The sequence below is a fragment of the Micromesistius poutassou genome (genome assembly GCF_964030765.1).
Source record: "Micromesistius poutassou genome assembly, chromosome: 13".
NCBI classification, from domain to species: Eukaryota; Metazoa; Chordata; class Actinopteri; order Gadiformes; family Gadidae; genus Micromesistius; species Micromesistius poutassou.
The window spans coordinates 6,066,009-6,084,277 of NC_140283.1; the positions used below are offsets into that span (position 1 = coordinate 6,066,009).

Genomic DNA, 18,269 nt, shown 5'->3' on the forward strand with positions numbered 1-18,269 from the left:
CACCTAAAGTGCATGTTTTAAGTGCAATTACAAAAGTGCAACTGTAGCAGGATGACGCTGACGTTAAATAAAAAATATATCCCAGGTTACCTCAACAAATATGTCCGACATGGCCCGGATGGTGCCCGCGGCCGGCCTCAGGCTGAACTCTGTTGGCCGTGCGTGGGGATCCCGGGTCTTGGCGCTACGCCAGTGGACCCTGGTCAGCTTGGTCACCTGCTGGCTGCTGGTCCCGCTGGGGGGGCCCGCGCCGTCCCCCAGGACACGCAGCGCATACGTCAGGGGCACCAGGGAGGTGTTGAAGAGGGTGCAGCTCAACGTCTGAGGGAAGCCTAGAGGGACGGAAGGACAGAAGGGAGGATAAAAGGACCAGGCGAAACAGATGGATCGAGAGACAGATGGATGGACAGATGGATGGTTGGACAGACAGACAGACGGACACAGACAGACATAGGGACAGTCGGACAGACAGACACACAGACAGGCCGATGAACAGGCAGATAGACAGACAGAGGGACAGAATGACAGATGGACGGACAGACGGAGAGAGGGACAGATGGACAAGCAAATGGACAGACACACAAACGGACAGATGGATAGGCAGATAGACAGAGACAGACGGACATAGGGACAGTTGGACAGACAGACACACAGAGGGGCAGATGGACAGGCAGATGGACAGAGAGAGGGACAGAATGACAGATTGACACAGACGGAGAGAGGGACAGATGGACAAGCGGATGGACAGACGGACAGATAGACAGAGGTTGTTATGCAGCATGCCTTCATTATGGATTGCAACAAACCACGACTTGGACAAAGTGTGATTCTGTCTGTGTGTTCACTTTCAGAGATGGTTAATCAATTACTGCAGGTAATTGTCGACGACCTGCGTTTGAATCAATTTAATGAATGTAATAAATTGTGAAGAAGGCGAAGGAACAGACTTTCTTTTGCAGGTAGCAGAGTCTTGCTTTAATCTTTTAGTTGTTCACTAGTGCACTAGTCCACTAGTGTTTTTATAGGACATCCAAATGGATTGTGATATGAAACAAGTGTTGTTTGATAATCATCACATTCTGCTAACCATGCATTATTTGCTGTGATACATTTTCACAAAACAATATCAGCAGAGATTAACAAAGATCACATTGATGTATTGATGTATTTCACAACTCTAAGGTGAAAACACAATTGACTTATTTGCCACATGAGAAATATTTATTTATATATATGTCATCTAAAACATGCACTGGTTGCTGCCACTGAATAATTGAAGGCCATGCATTGATAAAACCAAATGCATACTGAGCCATGGTGTAAGAGATCTGGTGATGGACCTCTGTGTTCAGCCAGATTTTTATTTGTAATGAATGTGTGCAAACCCCAATGAAGATAGATATCAATATGTGGAGATACGTTGGTCTTGCAACAAACTTTGTAATTCATATCTTATTTAGTCCATAGGGTTAAGAGACCAGCTGATAATGAGTGCTTCATGAACCTCACCAAAGGCCACATCTCCCAAGTTGAGCTCTGTGACATCGAAGTGGAAGGAGGGGCCAATCACACAACCTCTGCAAACAGACAACAACAACAACCAAATCAATTGTTAACCTCTACCAGTGAGTGAAAAAAATTATATTTATTGAACTGTATAAAGTCTTTTTGAGATTTCAAATCTCAATGCACGCTTACAACAAAAAACAGACAGGAAACACACGCACCACACCACTTATAATTAAAAAATGAGGTAAAGGTATTAATCAGTACCACCGGACCGGACTGCATAATCAACAACTATTTGTCTCCCCTGGTGAGATTCAAGAAGTAGCTCACCTGAAGGTCAGGATCGGGGGCTGAGGCTGTCCTGTGACCCTGAGCAGCAGGTCCTCACAGAAGGCTCCCAGGGTGCGGCTGGAGAAGCTGACCTGGAGCACCTGGCAGGCCCCCGGCGCGAGAACCCCCTCCTCAGGGCTGACGGAGAAGCAGCTCCCGAAGGCGGTGTAGGGGCAGCACAGCTTGAAGGGGGCATCAATCAGCCCTTTGTTTGACACCAGCACCTGTACCGTAGGTGTATTTAGGTGGGACAAATGATGCAAGATCTTGTGAGGGGTGTTGGTGGGGGCTACGATACAGCACAGCAAACTCATACCGGCCGCCCTGAATCATGTGTGCAACAGCATGTTCTCCCGCTCCTCTCTCTAACCTCGTAGTGGTCGGTGTCCCCGATGACCACGTTCTCCATGTCCATCACGTTGTAGCTCAAGTGCAGCTTGGGCCCGATGCCCTCTGCTCGGATGGTCAGGGGTAAGCGGGACTTTTGGCCTGAGCGGGTGTGCCGACAGGAAGAGAGGCAGACAATTACACACGGGAAGGGATTCATTAAAAAGATAAAAGTGGGGGCATGGACAGAGGCTCAACATCACACAATAGAAGAGAGGAATAGGGCGCAGAACGGCGCTGGTTCTTGGTAACCACAGCTGTCGGGGACATGAATGGGATAAAGGACATGGAAATGAATGGAAATAGGTTCTCCGGCTCAGGGGACACACTCCGGGGCCCCATGCAAATGGCTTCTACCTGCCGCGGTCAGGAGCGATTTCTCGGTGCCCTGAGGTTGATTTGTGTGCTTAATATGAAAATGTGGGCTGGTTCCAGAATACTGCGGATCAGTGGGCAGAAAAATGGATCAGCAGAGAGCGAGGAGCTGTTCACATGCTGTACTTATTCACGCATTGATTAAAATTGATACATATATATAATACATACAAATAAATAGAAATAAATACAACAAGCCTTTGATGCATGTACACATGTATGCATTTAGAGATGTATATTGTTGCTTATTATTACTGTTACTGTTATTCTGGGACTGTCCTACGACTACTGGAACAACGTCCAGCTACTATGATTATCGAGAAACACACTTTTTAGCACAAAGCAAAGTTTGCTATGAGCCGGCTGACCTATAATAACCACGGGGCTGATTTTGTATACACTATCAACAGCTTCAGATATGGCCTTTCTCTTTAATGATAACCATGAATGACGGTGTGGGTAAGAGGCACGTGATACTGAATTACTATAGCCTAACTGAACCCAGAAGAGCTGTAGTGATAGGCTATAGCCTGTGATCTGTGTTCACACTGACCTGTCACGTCACAGTACAGCGTCTGCTGGTGGAGCATGTCCTCCACAGGCTTGAAGACGATGGTGAACTGCACCGTTGTGTTGGGATAGATCTCTCCCTCCTGGATCACACACACACAATGGATGGAAGAGATGGAGTTCACCAGACGGACAGAGACAAGGCAGACAGATTGACAAACAGATCAGATCATGGTCCATAGACACACATCAACAGAAAAGCCCACATACACAAAGGCATGTAAGTGAGCAAGCATTTGTTCCGGAGATTTTTAGGCAAGGCAAGGCAACTTTATTTCTATAGCACTTTTCATACACGAGGCAGACTCAAAGTGCTTCACATAGAAACATTGTCAATTGACAATAAAATAAAATAATAGATAATAAAAGAAAACATAGGCAAAGTTAAAAAATAGATGTAGTTTCTACCAATGGCGGCTGCTGGTCTTTCAAAGAGGGGAAGCTCATTTTCGGCCTACATCATATAAATTGACAATGTACGTATATGTAAATTATCCTCTCTGTTCCTTTTCAAGGAAATGCTCTGTCATACCAACTAGGTGTCTTTTCCAGTGACTTGACCAGTGTCCTCTCAATGGCCAGCAGAGCTAGGCTGCTTAAATGGCCTTGGCCCATTGTGTTACGGGTATAGGACTTGAGCCGCTTCAAACAGGAGAAGCTCCTTTATATACCTGCAGATGTAGCTGTAATGAGAACAGTTTGTAAAGCTGAGGCATTGCACTGTCCAACTCCATGTCTTTAAGGAACACCAAGAAATCACACAGCTTTCCCCTGTCACCCTGCAAGTCCTGATCTGAATACAGGACTTGAAGCAAATATCACGAAATAGGTTGCAGTTTGTCTTTCGACTTGCTTGCAAAATCTGTGATAGGACTGAGGAAGTAAGAGAGCTCCGGCGACTTTTTATAGTTCAAAATCACTGTAAATCAAACGGCAACTCAGTCTTTCGCAGACCCTCCAATCATCACGCAGAAGCCCAGCATCCAGGCCAGCCCACTCCTCCATTCACCCCCAGAGACACTGAGCGTCCGTGGGAGGGACATAATCGCAGCATTATCCAATGACCGTTGACTTTTGACACACTAAAAAAAGCTGTTCTATGCCCCATTGAAGTGGATGGATGCTGAGCTTCAACAGGCAAATGCACTGTGACGCTACAGGAATGTATGAGAAGGAAATCGAGTGAGTCGACCTGCGATAAGCAGCTGATTCTGAACGAACTCATCTTCGAGATGGACGTGTTCTAACACATTTTTAGTCAATGACATGTTAACACAACAGTATATATTTGACCATTTCATTTTTTAAATTTTAGGGGAAGCTGCAGTCTTAGAGAAATCGCCACTGGTTCCTACTAACTCCATGCACTGACCCACATGCAAACGCGCACATGTAAACACGCACTATGTTATAGCCAAACTTCTGGTAGGAGACGTAGACATATTCTACCAAAGAAAACTCAATTGCTAATGTGGATGAAGCTTCGAGAAGGGGATTTTAATGAGGCTATTTCTACAGTGGCCAGTCAGTCTAAGGGTTGATTTGAAACCTTTACAGAAACTTTCTTTTGGAGGTAACTAGTGCTGGCCAAGTTTCGGTTCGCCAATTACGCGCTTACAGATCCCAGCCAGCAACGTGATTGGTCAAAACTATTATCAAGGGAATGAAAGTGAAACATCCACACTCCCTGTTAAACCAGATTTGAGCTTGTCTGCCATCAGACTTTAGAATAGATATTGATCTGAATTGAGTGACTAGAGAGAAAGAGACCCAACACACAGATTTCCTTGAAAACATACACACACACACACACACACACACACACACACACACACACACACACACACACACACACACACACAAAAGCTCAAACACACCTCAACCCACCACACTCACCACAGGTTCGATGGCTATGCAGCCTGGTGAAGAGTTGGCGAGGGGGTCTTTGGCGGCGGGACGGTCTCGGTGCGAGCGGGACAGTATGGGCAGACGGTGAATCTCCACAGGGTTGGACTCACACTCCAACAGGAAGCGCTGCATCTCCATCTCGTCCTGTTGCCACAGCTCTGAGCACTCTCTGACATCGTTTTGGCATAGAGCGCGAGCAGAAATGGTAACCGGAAGAGGTGACAATGGAAGGAGAACTCAATTTAATGTTTCTTTAAATATGTATTCGTAACCCACTCCAAATTCAACATCCATTGAAAGCCCAACCCATTAATTTATAATGTATTAGCCTCTCTCCAAATGGGCCTGATCCATCCAGAAAAACACCAGCTCCCTGGGAGCAGTTAGGGTCAGGGGCTCTGTGCATGGGCCCCTTGACACTCAGTGACTTGGATGCTTGATTTTCCCCCACTAATTGGGAATGTGAGCTGGGTTAGGTCCTGAGACCTTTTTTTAAGGAATTCTAGTTGAATTCACCTGAAGAAGAAATTCACTATTTTCCTTTCAACGGGCTGACATAACAAGTTTGTGTTTGTGCATTATGCACAAGTGGTGTTGGAGAGTGTGTGTGCCTTTGCATGCTGTGCCTGTGTGGTTGTGCTTGCCTTTGCGCGTGTGCATGTGTATGCATGTATATGTGTCTGTGTGTGCATGCATGCCTTTCTGCCTGCGTGCGTGTATGTGTGTGTGTGTGTCTGTGCGTGTACCTCATTGTGTATATGTCCTCGTCCTGCTGGCTGGGCCAACTCTTCCAGCAGAAGCGGAGGGGGACATTGCCCGGGTTAGCCAGGGAGACGGTGCTCACACTGCACAGGGAGATGAAGGTCTTCTCCAGCACCACAGAGTCAGGCCTCAGACACACGTCCAACTCCTCTGACACGCCGTGCAGGCCGATGGACACCTCCTCACCTGGCAGGGGACACGCAGACAAAAGCAGTAGTAGTAGAAGAATTCAAATGTCTGTTTGAATGTTCTTGTGATAAAAGGCGATAAAAGGAAATATAATGCAAAACCGTTTCTTTAAAGCAGACGGAGTGGAATGGCTTTATGTAAATGCAGAGCGGGGGTTTGGTTAAATTGAAATCAGAAGGTGTGGGGTGAACGCCCGTGGCCCAATCACACAGACTGCATGTGTCAGGGCTTCTACTCTCCTCCTTCGTCGGCTCCCAACCGCTGTGGAGCTACACCTGGCAGGGCTGAAAATAACAACACGCTTTCCCCAGCAAAGTAATCCCCTAAATGCCGGGCTGCAACAACACACACACAAAGACGCACATGCGCACACAAACACACACATACACACACACACACACACACACACACACACACACACACACACACACCCTAGCAAGCTGCTTTCTGGGACTTGGTCCAGAAGGAAAGTCTGAGAAAACATTGAACTTGAACCTGAAGCTTGATTCGTTTTCTCAAGCCAAGCACTGTCAGGATTTTCTGTAGCGATCGGCAGGTTTTCAATTTAGGAGATTACGAACAAACAACCATGTGAAGCTTTAGTCATTGTCCATATATATCATCCACACAAAGAAGTAATCGATGTGTGTGTATATATATATATATATATATATATATATATATACACATATATATACAGATATATATACTCTCTTTCTCTCTCTCTCTCGCTCGCTCTGTCTGTCTCTCTCTCACTATATATATATATGTATTTATATATATAAATATATATATAGAGATATATAGATATATAGATATACATATGTATATACACATATACACTAACATTCAAAAGTTCATTTATTCAGTCATTTAGAAATGTCATTATTTTTTAAAGAAAGCACAGTTTTTTTGAATGATTTTTTTTTGATGAAGATAACATTTAATTCATAAGAAATACAGTCTAGCCATTGTTAATGTGGTAAATGACTATACTAGCTGGAAACAGACGATTTTTAATGGAATATCTACATAGGTGTATAGAGATAGACTGGGTACCCCCAGCCCGTTCTGCCGGTTATTTGAAGTCATGCAATCTATTGAGCTTGGTCTGGCAATAGCCAGGCTAGTACAGAGGCAACCATCACTCCTGTGTTCTAATGGTACGTTGTTTAGCTAATCATGTTAGAAAGCTAATTGATTAGATAGAAAACCCTTGTGCAATTATGTTGTCACTGCTGAAAACTGTTAAAAGTGATAATAATAATAATAAAAGTGTGAGTTTTCATGGAAAACATGAAATTGTCTGGGGGACCCAAAAATATAGAACGGTAGTGTATATACGTGTATATACATGTATGTATATATAAATATATATATATATATATATGCACATATATATATATATACACACACATATATATATACCCATATAAATACAAACAATGTAAATATAAATATACCCCTACACACACATGCACACATATGTATAATGAGACTAGAGAGTTTTTAGGACTTCTATGTAACCAGGTTAGTTCAAATAAAATGCATTTATTCTTCTCCTCAAGGGGGCCCCAGTGAGCAACCATTTCATTCCAGACATAGACATCTTCAGGTTTAAATCAATCTAAAAAGAGTCAACCACAAGGAGAGACGGAGAGGGCCAGAGGCAAACACAGACACAGTGGCCCAATAGAAAGAGTGCGCTGGACCGCCTGTAGAGGAGCCAGAGAACTGGGCTGGTGGCGGATGGGCCAGGCTGGGACAACAGAGAGCTGGGCTGGTGGCGGATGGGCCAGGCTGGGACAACAGAGAGCTGGGCTGGTGGCTGACGGGCCAGGCTGGGCAAGCAGAGAGCTTTCTTATGCTGCACCCAATCTGAACATCACAGCAGATTTCTGATAAAGATACTTGTGTTACTGTTGTGCAGCTTCTAATGTTAAGTTCAAGTGTTAATCCAATAAAACCAATTCTACGTTGAATTAAATCTGAAATTAATTGGGAAGAAAACGCTGACCCACTTTATTTGCTGATTGATGAGGAAAATACGATGCAGAATGGACATCCTACAGAAAACCTACAGGGTACGTTTTGAGTTTTGTTTAGTAAAAATGTCAAACTCCATTATGAACGATTCTTTCTGTTGGATGTGACTGAGGTCATTGTGGACCAAACAGGGAAATAGATCAATATGGAAAATATGATCATTGGCTGGCTATGTGCCAGCCAAGTTCTCATCATATTGCCGCAAAGAGATTCTCAAATAACCCCACCCTACCACCCATTGTTTCTCTGCATACCTTACCACCCTCCATTCTCTATCTGAAAGAATAAAACAGTTCAGTAAATAATAACAGTAAAGAAAAAGAGCAACTCTCTGTCTTTCAATCCATTGCTCCATATTCCTCTCTCTCCCCCTCCCTCAGTATTATTACACAATGAGCATCATTTTTCACATGGCTGAGCAAAGTATCGTATAATGCCTTTCCACAGCCAAGGTGACAAACTAAATATGACACCCCCATCTCAACATTGCCCCCTCCTCCTCCAGTCCTCCAGCACTTAATTTCGTTGTACTTGCTGCAATGACAAATAAAGATATTCTATTCTATTCAAAGCCCCTCCAATCAAGACTGGGCAAATGCAAGATTAAAAGTGACCGTGAAAGGGCGGAGACAGGGTTGGCTCGTCACCATACTGACAGTCTGACACCCAATGAAATCACAGCCCAGGTGGATTATGGGGTTTCTCTAGCATCAGCAGAAGACAGGTAATGGCGGCTGACTGTTGGGGGCTGGGTCTGTCTGCCGCCCAGGGACTGAGCAGAGCAGAACCGTAGCCAGCAGGCTGAGCTGAAGGATACATGAGAGTGACTGAGCCCAGGGATGGGTGTTAAATTAAAAATGATAATCTCCAAGGAACTGTAAGTGGTGTTGCGAAGTTGCCCTCTCTCTCTATGACACACGCACATCACGCACACATGCACACACACACATGCAAGCCTGCACATCAAAACACATACACACACACACACACACACACATCACACGCACATGGGTGTGCATACAAAAAAACATACTCACTCATTCACACACACAAGCACCCATTTGCGCTCCGACACATACTCTCTCACACAAACACAGATACACACACACACACACACACACGCTTGGGTATGCAAACACGAACCACAGATACACACACACACACAAACACAAGCATGTCAGCACTCATACAGTGCATGCATGGAAACACACACACATGCCGATCCTGTACCACTGCCTTTATAAAAGCTTAATGCAGTGGGTGTGGCTCCATCGGCTGATCAAGCTGTTTACGCAGTTCCACCACACAAGGGTCAGCACACAGGCAGCAACATGAGCATAAACACACACAACAATGACAGAATAATTCTTAATGAATGTGGATTAATCCACTCTCTGTATGTGTGAAATCATACTTTAATATGCTGTTTTATGAATGGATTCATGCCACAACCAAAAAACATAGAGAAGATGAAAACGGAGAATACAAGGAGAGTCTCGGATTGCTTCATGGGATCTCACGAATACTCTGTAAAAAGTGAAAAACTTAAAACACATCAATATCTTACCAGGGCCCTGCCTAGCTCTGGAGGATGCATGGTTCTGATGAAATGATCAACAAAAAGGGCTATTTCAATCCAAAATCAACTTCCAAACAACATGAGCAGGCAATCATTTACATTATGTTCTCAAGATTCCCTTCATTGCCACCGTAATATCCCAGCACTGGTACCACACACTGGAATGGTTTTCTTTCTGCTCTCCCACAACATACTAATCCATTTGATCTCAAGCACTTCTAAGCTATAGTTAGTATACCACATGCTACAACTGCCTATAATGATCTTGTAAAAAAAAAAGTTTTTTTCGACCTTAAAGAACAGCACAATTAGCCTGTGAGACGACTTTGATGTAGAACATCAACTCAATAATGAGTCAATAATGAGGAAGAGGAATTTGAGAAAGTTTGTTGACCCAACTTCATTCATTTGTAAAGCACTAGTAACTTTTTAACACATTTTTAAGCTAGCTATGCATAGGATATACTTACTGCAGTTTTTTAAATTACGAATGACAACATTATCTTTACCATTATTAGAACATTGTCAGTCTAATGAGTGTCGTCTTTTTTTGTTTCTCCAATAGGTTTTGTTCATCTGAGAAATGTGTATGTTACGTTATGTTTGTCATTCATACCTATCTTTTAAAACAAGTCAGGGAGTGATATTTTCTAACTTAATTGATCCTTTGAGATACAAGTTTTATTTTTCTCACTGGCACTCAAGAACTTTTTATTTTTGCCTTTGATGTGCAGACAGCCTGGTTAATTACCAGAGCAACTAAGGACACACAAAGTTATTCCTGCAAGTAAAGGAAACTACTATACATTTTGAATTCCCTTTAAATTCCGTTGGGTCATTTACGCCCTTTAGATGGCATTACACATTATTTCACATTATTTAGACTATTTTATACATATCCACATTAATAATATAATAGTGCCGTTTTTGTGAATGAATCCAATACATTAGACATTCAGTTAGAAGAATCCTTTGGCCTTAACCAAGCCGGGATGGTTTGGCCTCTCGCACACACACACACACACACACACACACACACACACACACACACACACACACACACACACACACACACACACACACACACACACACACACACACACACACACACACACACATTTTGTAGATACAACAGGTGGTATGGTGGTATCTCATCTTTACTAAACTCAATTCCACGCAATATGAGAAGCAATCAAAGCATACGATAAAGGAATTAAGAAGGAAATGTGTGTATACATATATATAAATAAAGAGAAAGGCGAAGGAACACAACAGAGTGCAGATAATAGCCCTGTTAAGAGAGAGACAGAGAGAGGGACAGAGAGAGAGAGGGAGAGGCAGAGACAGAGACAGAGAGACGGACAGACCGGAAAAGAGACAGTGAGACAGAGAACAAAGCACAGTGGACAGTAACTACAACACCACTCCCCCCGGCTGGCCGCCTCAGAGACACCGCAGCCCAGGGACTCTGCACATCCTCTCACTACGCTCGGCCATCTCTCCCCAACACGATACCCGTCCACATTCACAAGAAGGGAAATTCTATCTAACACTTGTTTGCCACTGTGTGCACATGGCAGTAGCTTCCACCCTGTGTGTGTGTGTGTGTGTGTGTGCGTGCCTGGCTGGCCGCCTCAGAGACACCGCAGCCCAGGGACTCTGCACATCCTCTCACTACGCTCGGCCATCTCTCCCCAACACGATACCCGTCCACATTCACAAGAAGGGAAATGCTATCTAACAATTGTCTGCCACTGTGTGCAAATGGCAATAGCTTCCACCCTGTGTGTGTGTGTGTGTGCCTTTATGCTGCATTAAGAGTTTAACAATCATGATATAACACTAAATAACACATAATATATCTCTCTCTCTCTATATCTATATCTATCTATAGGTAGGGAAGGCCCAGGCTGCAACAGGCTCACCAGTATGGTAGTGCAGCAGCAGGTCCTCTCTGTGGTATATCTATTTATCTATATCTATATCTATATCTATCTATAGGTAGGGAAGGCCCAGGCTGGGACGGGCTCACCAGTATGGTAGTGCAGCAGCAGGTCCTCTCTGTGGTATATCTATTTATCTATATCTATATCTATATCTATCTATAGGTAGGGAAGGCCCAGGCTGGGACGGGCTCACCAGTATGGTAGTGCAGCAGCAGGTCCTCTCTGTGGTATATCTATTTATCTATATCTATATCTATATCTATCTATAGGTAGGGAAGGCCCAGGCTGGGACGGGCTCACCAGTATGGTAGTGCAGCAGCAGGTCCTCTGTGTGGTTTCCCGTGGTGCTGGGGGAAAAGTCGACAGTCACCTGCATGCTCTCCCCGGGACCCAGAGTCCCAAGAGATGGCTTCACTGAGAAGGGGCTTTGAGAGAAGAGAACAGTACAATAGAATGGCGTACAGACGTCTGGGAATAGCACGATCAACCGTCGAACAGGGGTTACTCAGGGTCACGACCAATATTCTGTTGGGCTACGGCACGTTTTGTCAAACATGACTTTTGCAGGCTACCTACACTATATTTATAGATCTATTGGTTATCAGTTAGTATCACAAATCCGATTTTGGATTAAGATTCAAAGTCTGATACAAATGAGCTCCATTTCATTTCACTCTCTTTAGCTTTTTATTTGTTTTGAGCAATCATGGGGCTAGTAGAGGGGTCTGTTAGCATTAAATTGGCTGTTGAAGGCAAACATAAACTTGGCAATAGTAAACCGAGAAAAAAGTGTCTGTAAAAGTATCTCTGTAACGATACAGGAAACAAGGAGTAACTCCCTTTCAGTTTTTGGTTTCCCTCTATTCTCTTGGTTATACTTATCCTTTTATGTAGAGGCATGATCTTGATGAATGCTGTTTAACTCTTTTCTTATGAATATAAAACAGTGGGCTGCGGTGGACAGAATGGATGTTGGTTGCAGAACACAAGGCCCGGTTACCTGTATGTGTGCAGATGGAACTTGGCTTCAGCGTTCCCTATGTTGCGGACCAGTTGAGTCTTTTGGGTGGAGCCCTTGACTAGGCAGACGGGCACGTGCAGATCATCCCGGAAGTCCAGGATGGCCCGGGGCCCGATGGCCCGAACCGGGACCTCAAACGTCTCTCTCTCTGTCACAAACACCAGCTTGAGGTTGTAGTCCTTAAGATAGATAAACACAAACACAAACACAACACTGTCATGATTTTAAGCCTGTAAAAATATAATATCCGGGTAACAATATTTCATGCAATATTTCAGCTGTATATGATATGATATGATATGAAGTGTGTAACTGTTCAATATCATGTTGCTTCTCACTAAGACATGATATCAGATAAGGAAAATACCAAGGGATGAAGCTTTGCTAGCAAATGCCTGACCTTTCACATTATCTTAACACCCTGGTCTAGCTTCTTCAAGACAATTGAGGACAATATATGATTGATTGATATTGTAAAAAAAAAAAATATGTTATTGTCATTAGGTTATAAATATATATATACACATATAAACATACATATATATATATATATATATATACATATATATGCATATGCATGTTAATTGAATACATACTCTGTATGCAGGGTACAAATGCAGGAAAGGGATGTTTGTATCACAAACCAGGAAGGAATAAAGAACATTAATGGACAAAACAACACAGAACCGTGAGCAGAAAGTGCCTTGTTAGGGAACAAATGAGACACAGGTGAGTGATGAGCAGGCTGGGGATGGTAACCCTGCAACACCTTGCTGTTATGCAGAGAGCGCTGTGGCCAATCCAGGGAGGGGAGTGGTCCCCAACCTGGGGGAGGTCGATGCAGAGGGGACTCCCTTTGAAGTCCCATTTCCCATTTCCCACTCCCATTTCAACTTTGACCCAACATGGAGTAACAGGCCAACCACAAATTTGCAGTACAGAATGTTTCAAACCATGGCTGATTGGGACGTTTTAAATGTGCTGTGCTCAGGACCGCAGTGTCCAGCCTCGTAACCTCGCAACGTGGTCTCCAACCGTTTGAGTGAATGCACCTTAAAGTGCTTATAGAGAGCATGCCCAGGCTGTGGTATGTGTCGCTCCTACCTTGTTCTCTTGTGGTGTGAAGCGCACGCTGAAGGCAGTAGTCATCCCTGGAGCCACCTTGGAGCAGACCTCTTCTGGGCTGACCACAGAGAAACACTGGGAGGCCTCCGGCAGCAGCTTCACGTGCCGTGAGACCTAGACCAACACACACACACACACACACACACACACACACACACAAATGAGCAATTACAATTTGTGATTGCTGTGTATCAACAGAGTGAGATTTATACTAACAATGGTTTAACTGCAAATTAAAATGTTAAATCGACATTCCATCTCTATTATTTTTACCCCCACACTGTCTCTGTAACACCTCCCTTCCCCAAGATGTGTATTTAAACATATATAGATCTACATTGTGTTCAATACAGTGAAATCAATAGAGTGCATTGTTGTGTGAAGAATTGTATTATGCAGTCCACACACACACACACACACACACACACACACACACACACACACACACACACAGAAAAGCCAATGCCTTGTCAATGTTGCGGAGGAGCAGAGGCAGCTTGTAGGTCTGTGCTGGGGCAAAGTTCTGGAAGACCACTTCAGATGGGTATGGCTGGAAAAGAGCCCGCTCCAACTCCACTGAGGATAACTGCAGTAACACATAAACATATAGGCACTTTCCAAGCAACCATCAATGCATAAAGTCTACCTTTTAGACACAAGGGCCCCTAGTTTCATGAAGGGCCCCTAGTTTACCACCAGCAAGGCTGGTAGATCAGTGTACCAGCCTACTAAGTGGACTGTAGCAACTGGTATGCTTATCTATCCATCATACATTGAGGTGGGCACTCCCTAGGGGGGTGGTGGAGTGTATTGCTATGGAGGGGTGTGTGTGGGCCCTGCCACATTAGAAGCAAAATGCATGCAAAATCCCAATACGTTTTCAATTGAGTTGTAAAAATATGCAGTGCATGTTTACACCACGTCACTATTGTGCCTCTTATCTGACCTTAGGTGTCTAAAAAGTAATCAGCCAAAAACAGATGATGTCTGCCTTTTATGAGTTGTATTTTTAAATCTTAAAGATACATAACTGGTAAAAGGGATTGTTTATAATCTAGGGCAGCCTTTCCTAAACCACAAATTTTTATAAATTTTGTGACCCAAAATTGCACCCTGTATTTATTGGGTCTCTTATTGGGTATACACATACTCTGTGTATTAATCCAGGGCAATCGAGAGCAGGTAAAATAATGCAGTCCTAAAGGTTAATTGCAAAGAGACCTTTTCTATATTGTACATACAACCCATCCATAATTCATGTTAAATACAAGTAATAGTATTGCCTATAATCAAGTTATTATCAGGCCTGATTACGCTATAAACTGCAAACAATTATTTGGTCAAGTTTCACGAAGACGGACCCTTGCTACTACCACGTAATATATGTGTATTTGCACATTATGATTGTTTAAAAAAGAATAAAAGCATATGTAGATGTAGATAAACTGGGTGATACAATCAGTTGGCGGACAATCACTTTTGGCACGACATCTGCCATTGGTCATTTTCCACAGTGAAGCCACAGCCATTTTAAAATCTTTTTTTCCGAACATGGTAATATCTTTAATATGATCTTCAACCAATGCAGTCTCACTCAGAGTTCATCAAAACGCTCAACGCTTGTTCAGAGGCTTTTGCCGTTAACTGCTGATGCAAAGGGTGTCCTTGTGCGTCTTCATTCGACGCAGGTTTTTTTTTTAACTCATTACAATGTAATCCCTCCACAGCAAACAGTGATAAGTGCGTAACCCTAACCCTAACCCTAACAACTACTACCCTAACCCTAACCCTAACCACTACTACCCTAACCGTAAATGCACATGCGGTTGTCATGTGCATTTACGGTCGTCAGATACCACCGTGGAGGGATTACAAACCCCCTGTGTCGAATGAAGACGCACAAGGACACCCAACGCACAAGAACGCCGAAAGCCCCTGCCGTTGTTTTTTGACGAACTCGGAGTAAGAATGTGTTGCTTCAACATGCTATTTTATCAACGTTTTCAAAAATACGTTTTTTTTCTAAATAACCATTTAGAAAAAAAAATAAAAAGATACTTTGTGTTAAAGTCTAGTGGAAGCTCGGGTGAGGTATTTTATTTGAATGAGGCTAGTAATAAGCCTTGTGGTCTATAGGACATGCTTGTATTCTGTAGCATGTCCTATAGATTTTTTTTTTTTTGATTTAGACTTTAGTCTTTGATGTGGTATGTATTATATGTACCTTTTTTGAGTCCGCTTTAGACTTAGCATGTTGATGCAGTGTGTTGAATGGACAGGTTGGGGAGCCTGTGCCTATTATGCCTGTTATCTTTTTCTCAAATGTATTTCCTTACTTTTAAGGATTGTTGACGGCCCACCGGGATTTGTCCCGGTGGGCCCCAGAGTACCCAGTGTGGATGAGAGGGGAGTTGACTGCTTGAAGTCAAAGATCTTGTGTTTCAGTTTATATTCAGATTTTTCAACAGTTGAATGATAAGTTGCTATTAAATCCATTCAGAGAGGATTTTAATTGCTATTTACATTTTCAATTTTTTAATTAATGTTGTTGCTAGTGATTTTCCTTTGGCACCGGCTAAAACGTCTTTGGGGGGCGCCAAACGTTCCTCTATGTAGGACAAACCCTGATATCTAGTCTTAATCATTTACTGGGGGAGAGCAATTGTATGTATTTTACATCAGTGATGCTTTTCGGAGAAGGAAGACAGCTTGTCGAAATCTAATGCAAATGATAGCAACCACTGACATTGGAAATCTCCAGGGAATTCAGTCTCTGGAGATGAAAGTTGTCAAGCATGTGCTCATTCAAGTGTGCAAATGGCAGCAAGGATGGCACTTTCTGATCTTCATACTACCTTTTACACTGGGAACTTGAAAGGACTGTGCTGTGCCGCCTGCTCTGGCTTAAATAAACTACTATACCGTTTTTTTTAATAGCATCATTAAGTGTACAATCTTCACTGGCCACATGTCACCTGTCAGCTCATTAGTGGCAATGGTTTGCAGTGCAACAACAACACGTATCAGCACGAACCTTGAAGCGCCCTGAATCTTTTTTTTTCACTGCTTTTTAGGGAAGAAAGGGCAAAATGAAAGTAAAAAATGACTCACTTCATGATCGCCCATGTCCAGCAGCTCCAGGATTCGGGGCGGCTGCATTTCCTGAGTACTGGCCAGGCGTTCCTCTGTGGTCTGCAACATCTCTTGGGTATACACCGATGGACTGACCTGTGCGTAGACAACAATCACAATATTATATTGAGCAGTAATTATGGAACTGCTGCAAGGAAATGACCATGGCATTGTGACTGAACCCTCGTTGTACAACACTAGGGTGCTATGTCAGGGTAATACATCATCAACATATACTCAGATGGGCTAGAACAAAAATAGAAAACTGATTTTAATCCCATAAGACATTGTTTCATTTTGTGTCCTATAGATAAAATATGAAAACAAAATATTTGTAAATCTGTGCATGTCTATAATTTATTTTTCTTTGTAATGCAAAGTGTTCATTCTTGATTTATTTTTATAAAATGTATACTCATGTTGATCATTGGTTATTTGGTTGTGTTCAGGGATAATAAAATAACATTACGGTGCATATTATACATTTATTGAAGTGACGGCTAGGTTTGGAACATTTGAAACACCAGTATTCTAATGTACCAAATGTATTTCTTCACAGCTGAAATGTTGTCTTTGTCCTTTACTTCTTTGTACTGTTCTTTTTTGTGTTGTTAAAGTACCATTTGGTTTGATTTAGGTTGTAATAGAGCATTTGAAAAATTACATAACATTGGCAACCAATAGAAAGAGGTATTGCTTTGAACAAATAGGAGCTCTTTTTTACCCGCTTTTACCAACAAATTAATGTCATACACTAGTGTTTTGATTGGTTGTCAATGATGCAAGGTCTAGGTCAGGGTTGGGTTAACTAGTTAACAGATGGGCAGTGGGGATGTACAGAAATACTTAACTCTGCCAATGTCGTGGATATCTGGTCAGTCCATTTTAATATCAATCCCTCTAGCAGTGTCCACAAGTAAGCCTACTAATGTCAGGCCTATAGCACATTTGACCAGGTTCCCTTTAGTCCTTCTTACCCTTCTTGTTCTGTCTTCTTTGACCACAAGTTTGTGATTCCAAGGAAAGGCCATTTTTTTCTTTGGGCTTATTTCCTTGGAAGGAGTTGGTCCTGCAACAACGTAGGTTGCCATCTGGGGAGAAATCCAAGTTATGTATGAATTCAAAGGAACATGTTGAACATAATACACAGCATAACATGCTAGGCACGGTTATAGTGGGCATTAAAGGCTAACAAAAAAAACACAACAGGTCCTTGCTAACAAACGATGAGCAGAGGAACGTTTTTAGGTTGTATGCTTTAAATGTTATTTCACAAACATACAACTACAGTAATTTACCGTACCACTTTGAAAGAAGTTGGTTTACTTTCCGTTCAGCCGAACTCAGATCCTCATTCAGTGCCATTCAGCGAAGCGGTTTGTGTTTGGTT

At 42.9% G+C, this 18,269-nt stretch overlaps 1 protein-coding gene across 1 annotated transcript in view; it reads right to left on the bottom strand.

Annotated features, from left to right (window-relative positions):
- hydin (HYDIN axonemal central pair apparatus protein) overlaps positions 1–17,910 on the bottom strand; it is a gene marked incomplete at its 5' end in the record, with an annotated part of 73,563 nt that extends 55,653 nt beyond the window's left edge. The window contains 13 exons of the mRNA XM_084477849.1: positions 91–332; positions 1,510–1,577; positions 1,840–2,063; positions 2,210–2,328; positions 3,155–3,254; positions 5,068–5,248; positions 5,826–6,027; positions 11,902–12,026; positions 12,602–12,801; positions 13,727–13,805; positions 14,200–14,333; positions 16,859–16,975; positions 17,857–17,910. Of these exons, the coding sequence (XP_084333975.1) occupies positions 91–332; positions 1,510–1,577; positions 1,840–2,063; positions 2,210–2,328; positions 3,155–3,254; positions 5,068–5,248; positions 5,826–6,027; positions 11,902–12,026; positions 12,602–12,801; positions 13,727–13,805; positions 14,200–14,333; positions 16,859–16,975; positions 17,857–17,910 (1,845 nt within the window). The remainder of the gene's footprint in view (positions 1–90; positions 333–1,509; positions 1,578–1,839; positions 2,064–2,209; positions 2,329–3,154; positions 3,255–5,067; positions 5,249–5,825; positions 6,028–11,901; positions 12,027–12,601; positions 12,802–13,726; positions 13,806–14,199; positions 14,334–16,858; positions 16,976–17,856) is intronic.
- Positions 17,911–18,269: the final 359 nt, after the last annotated feature.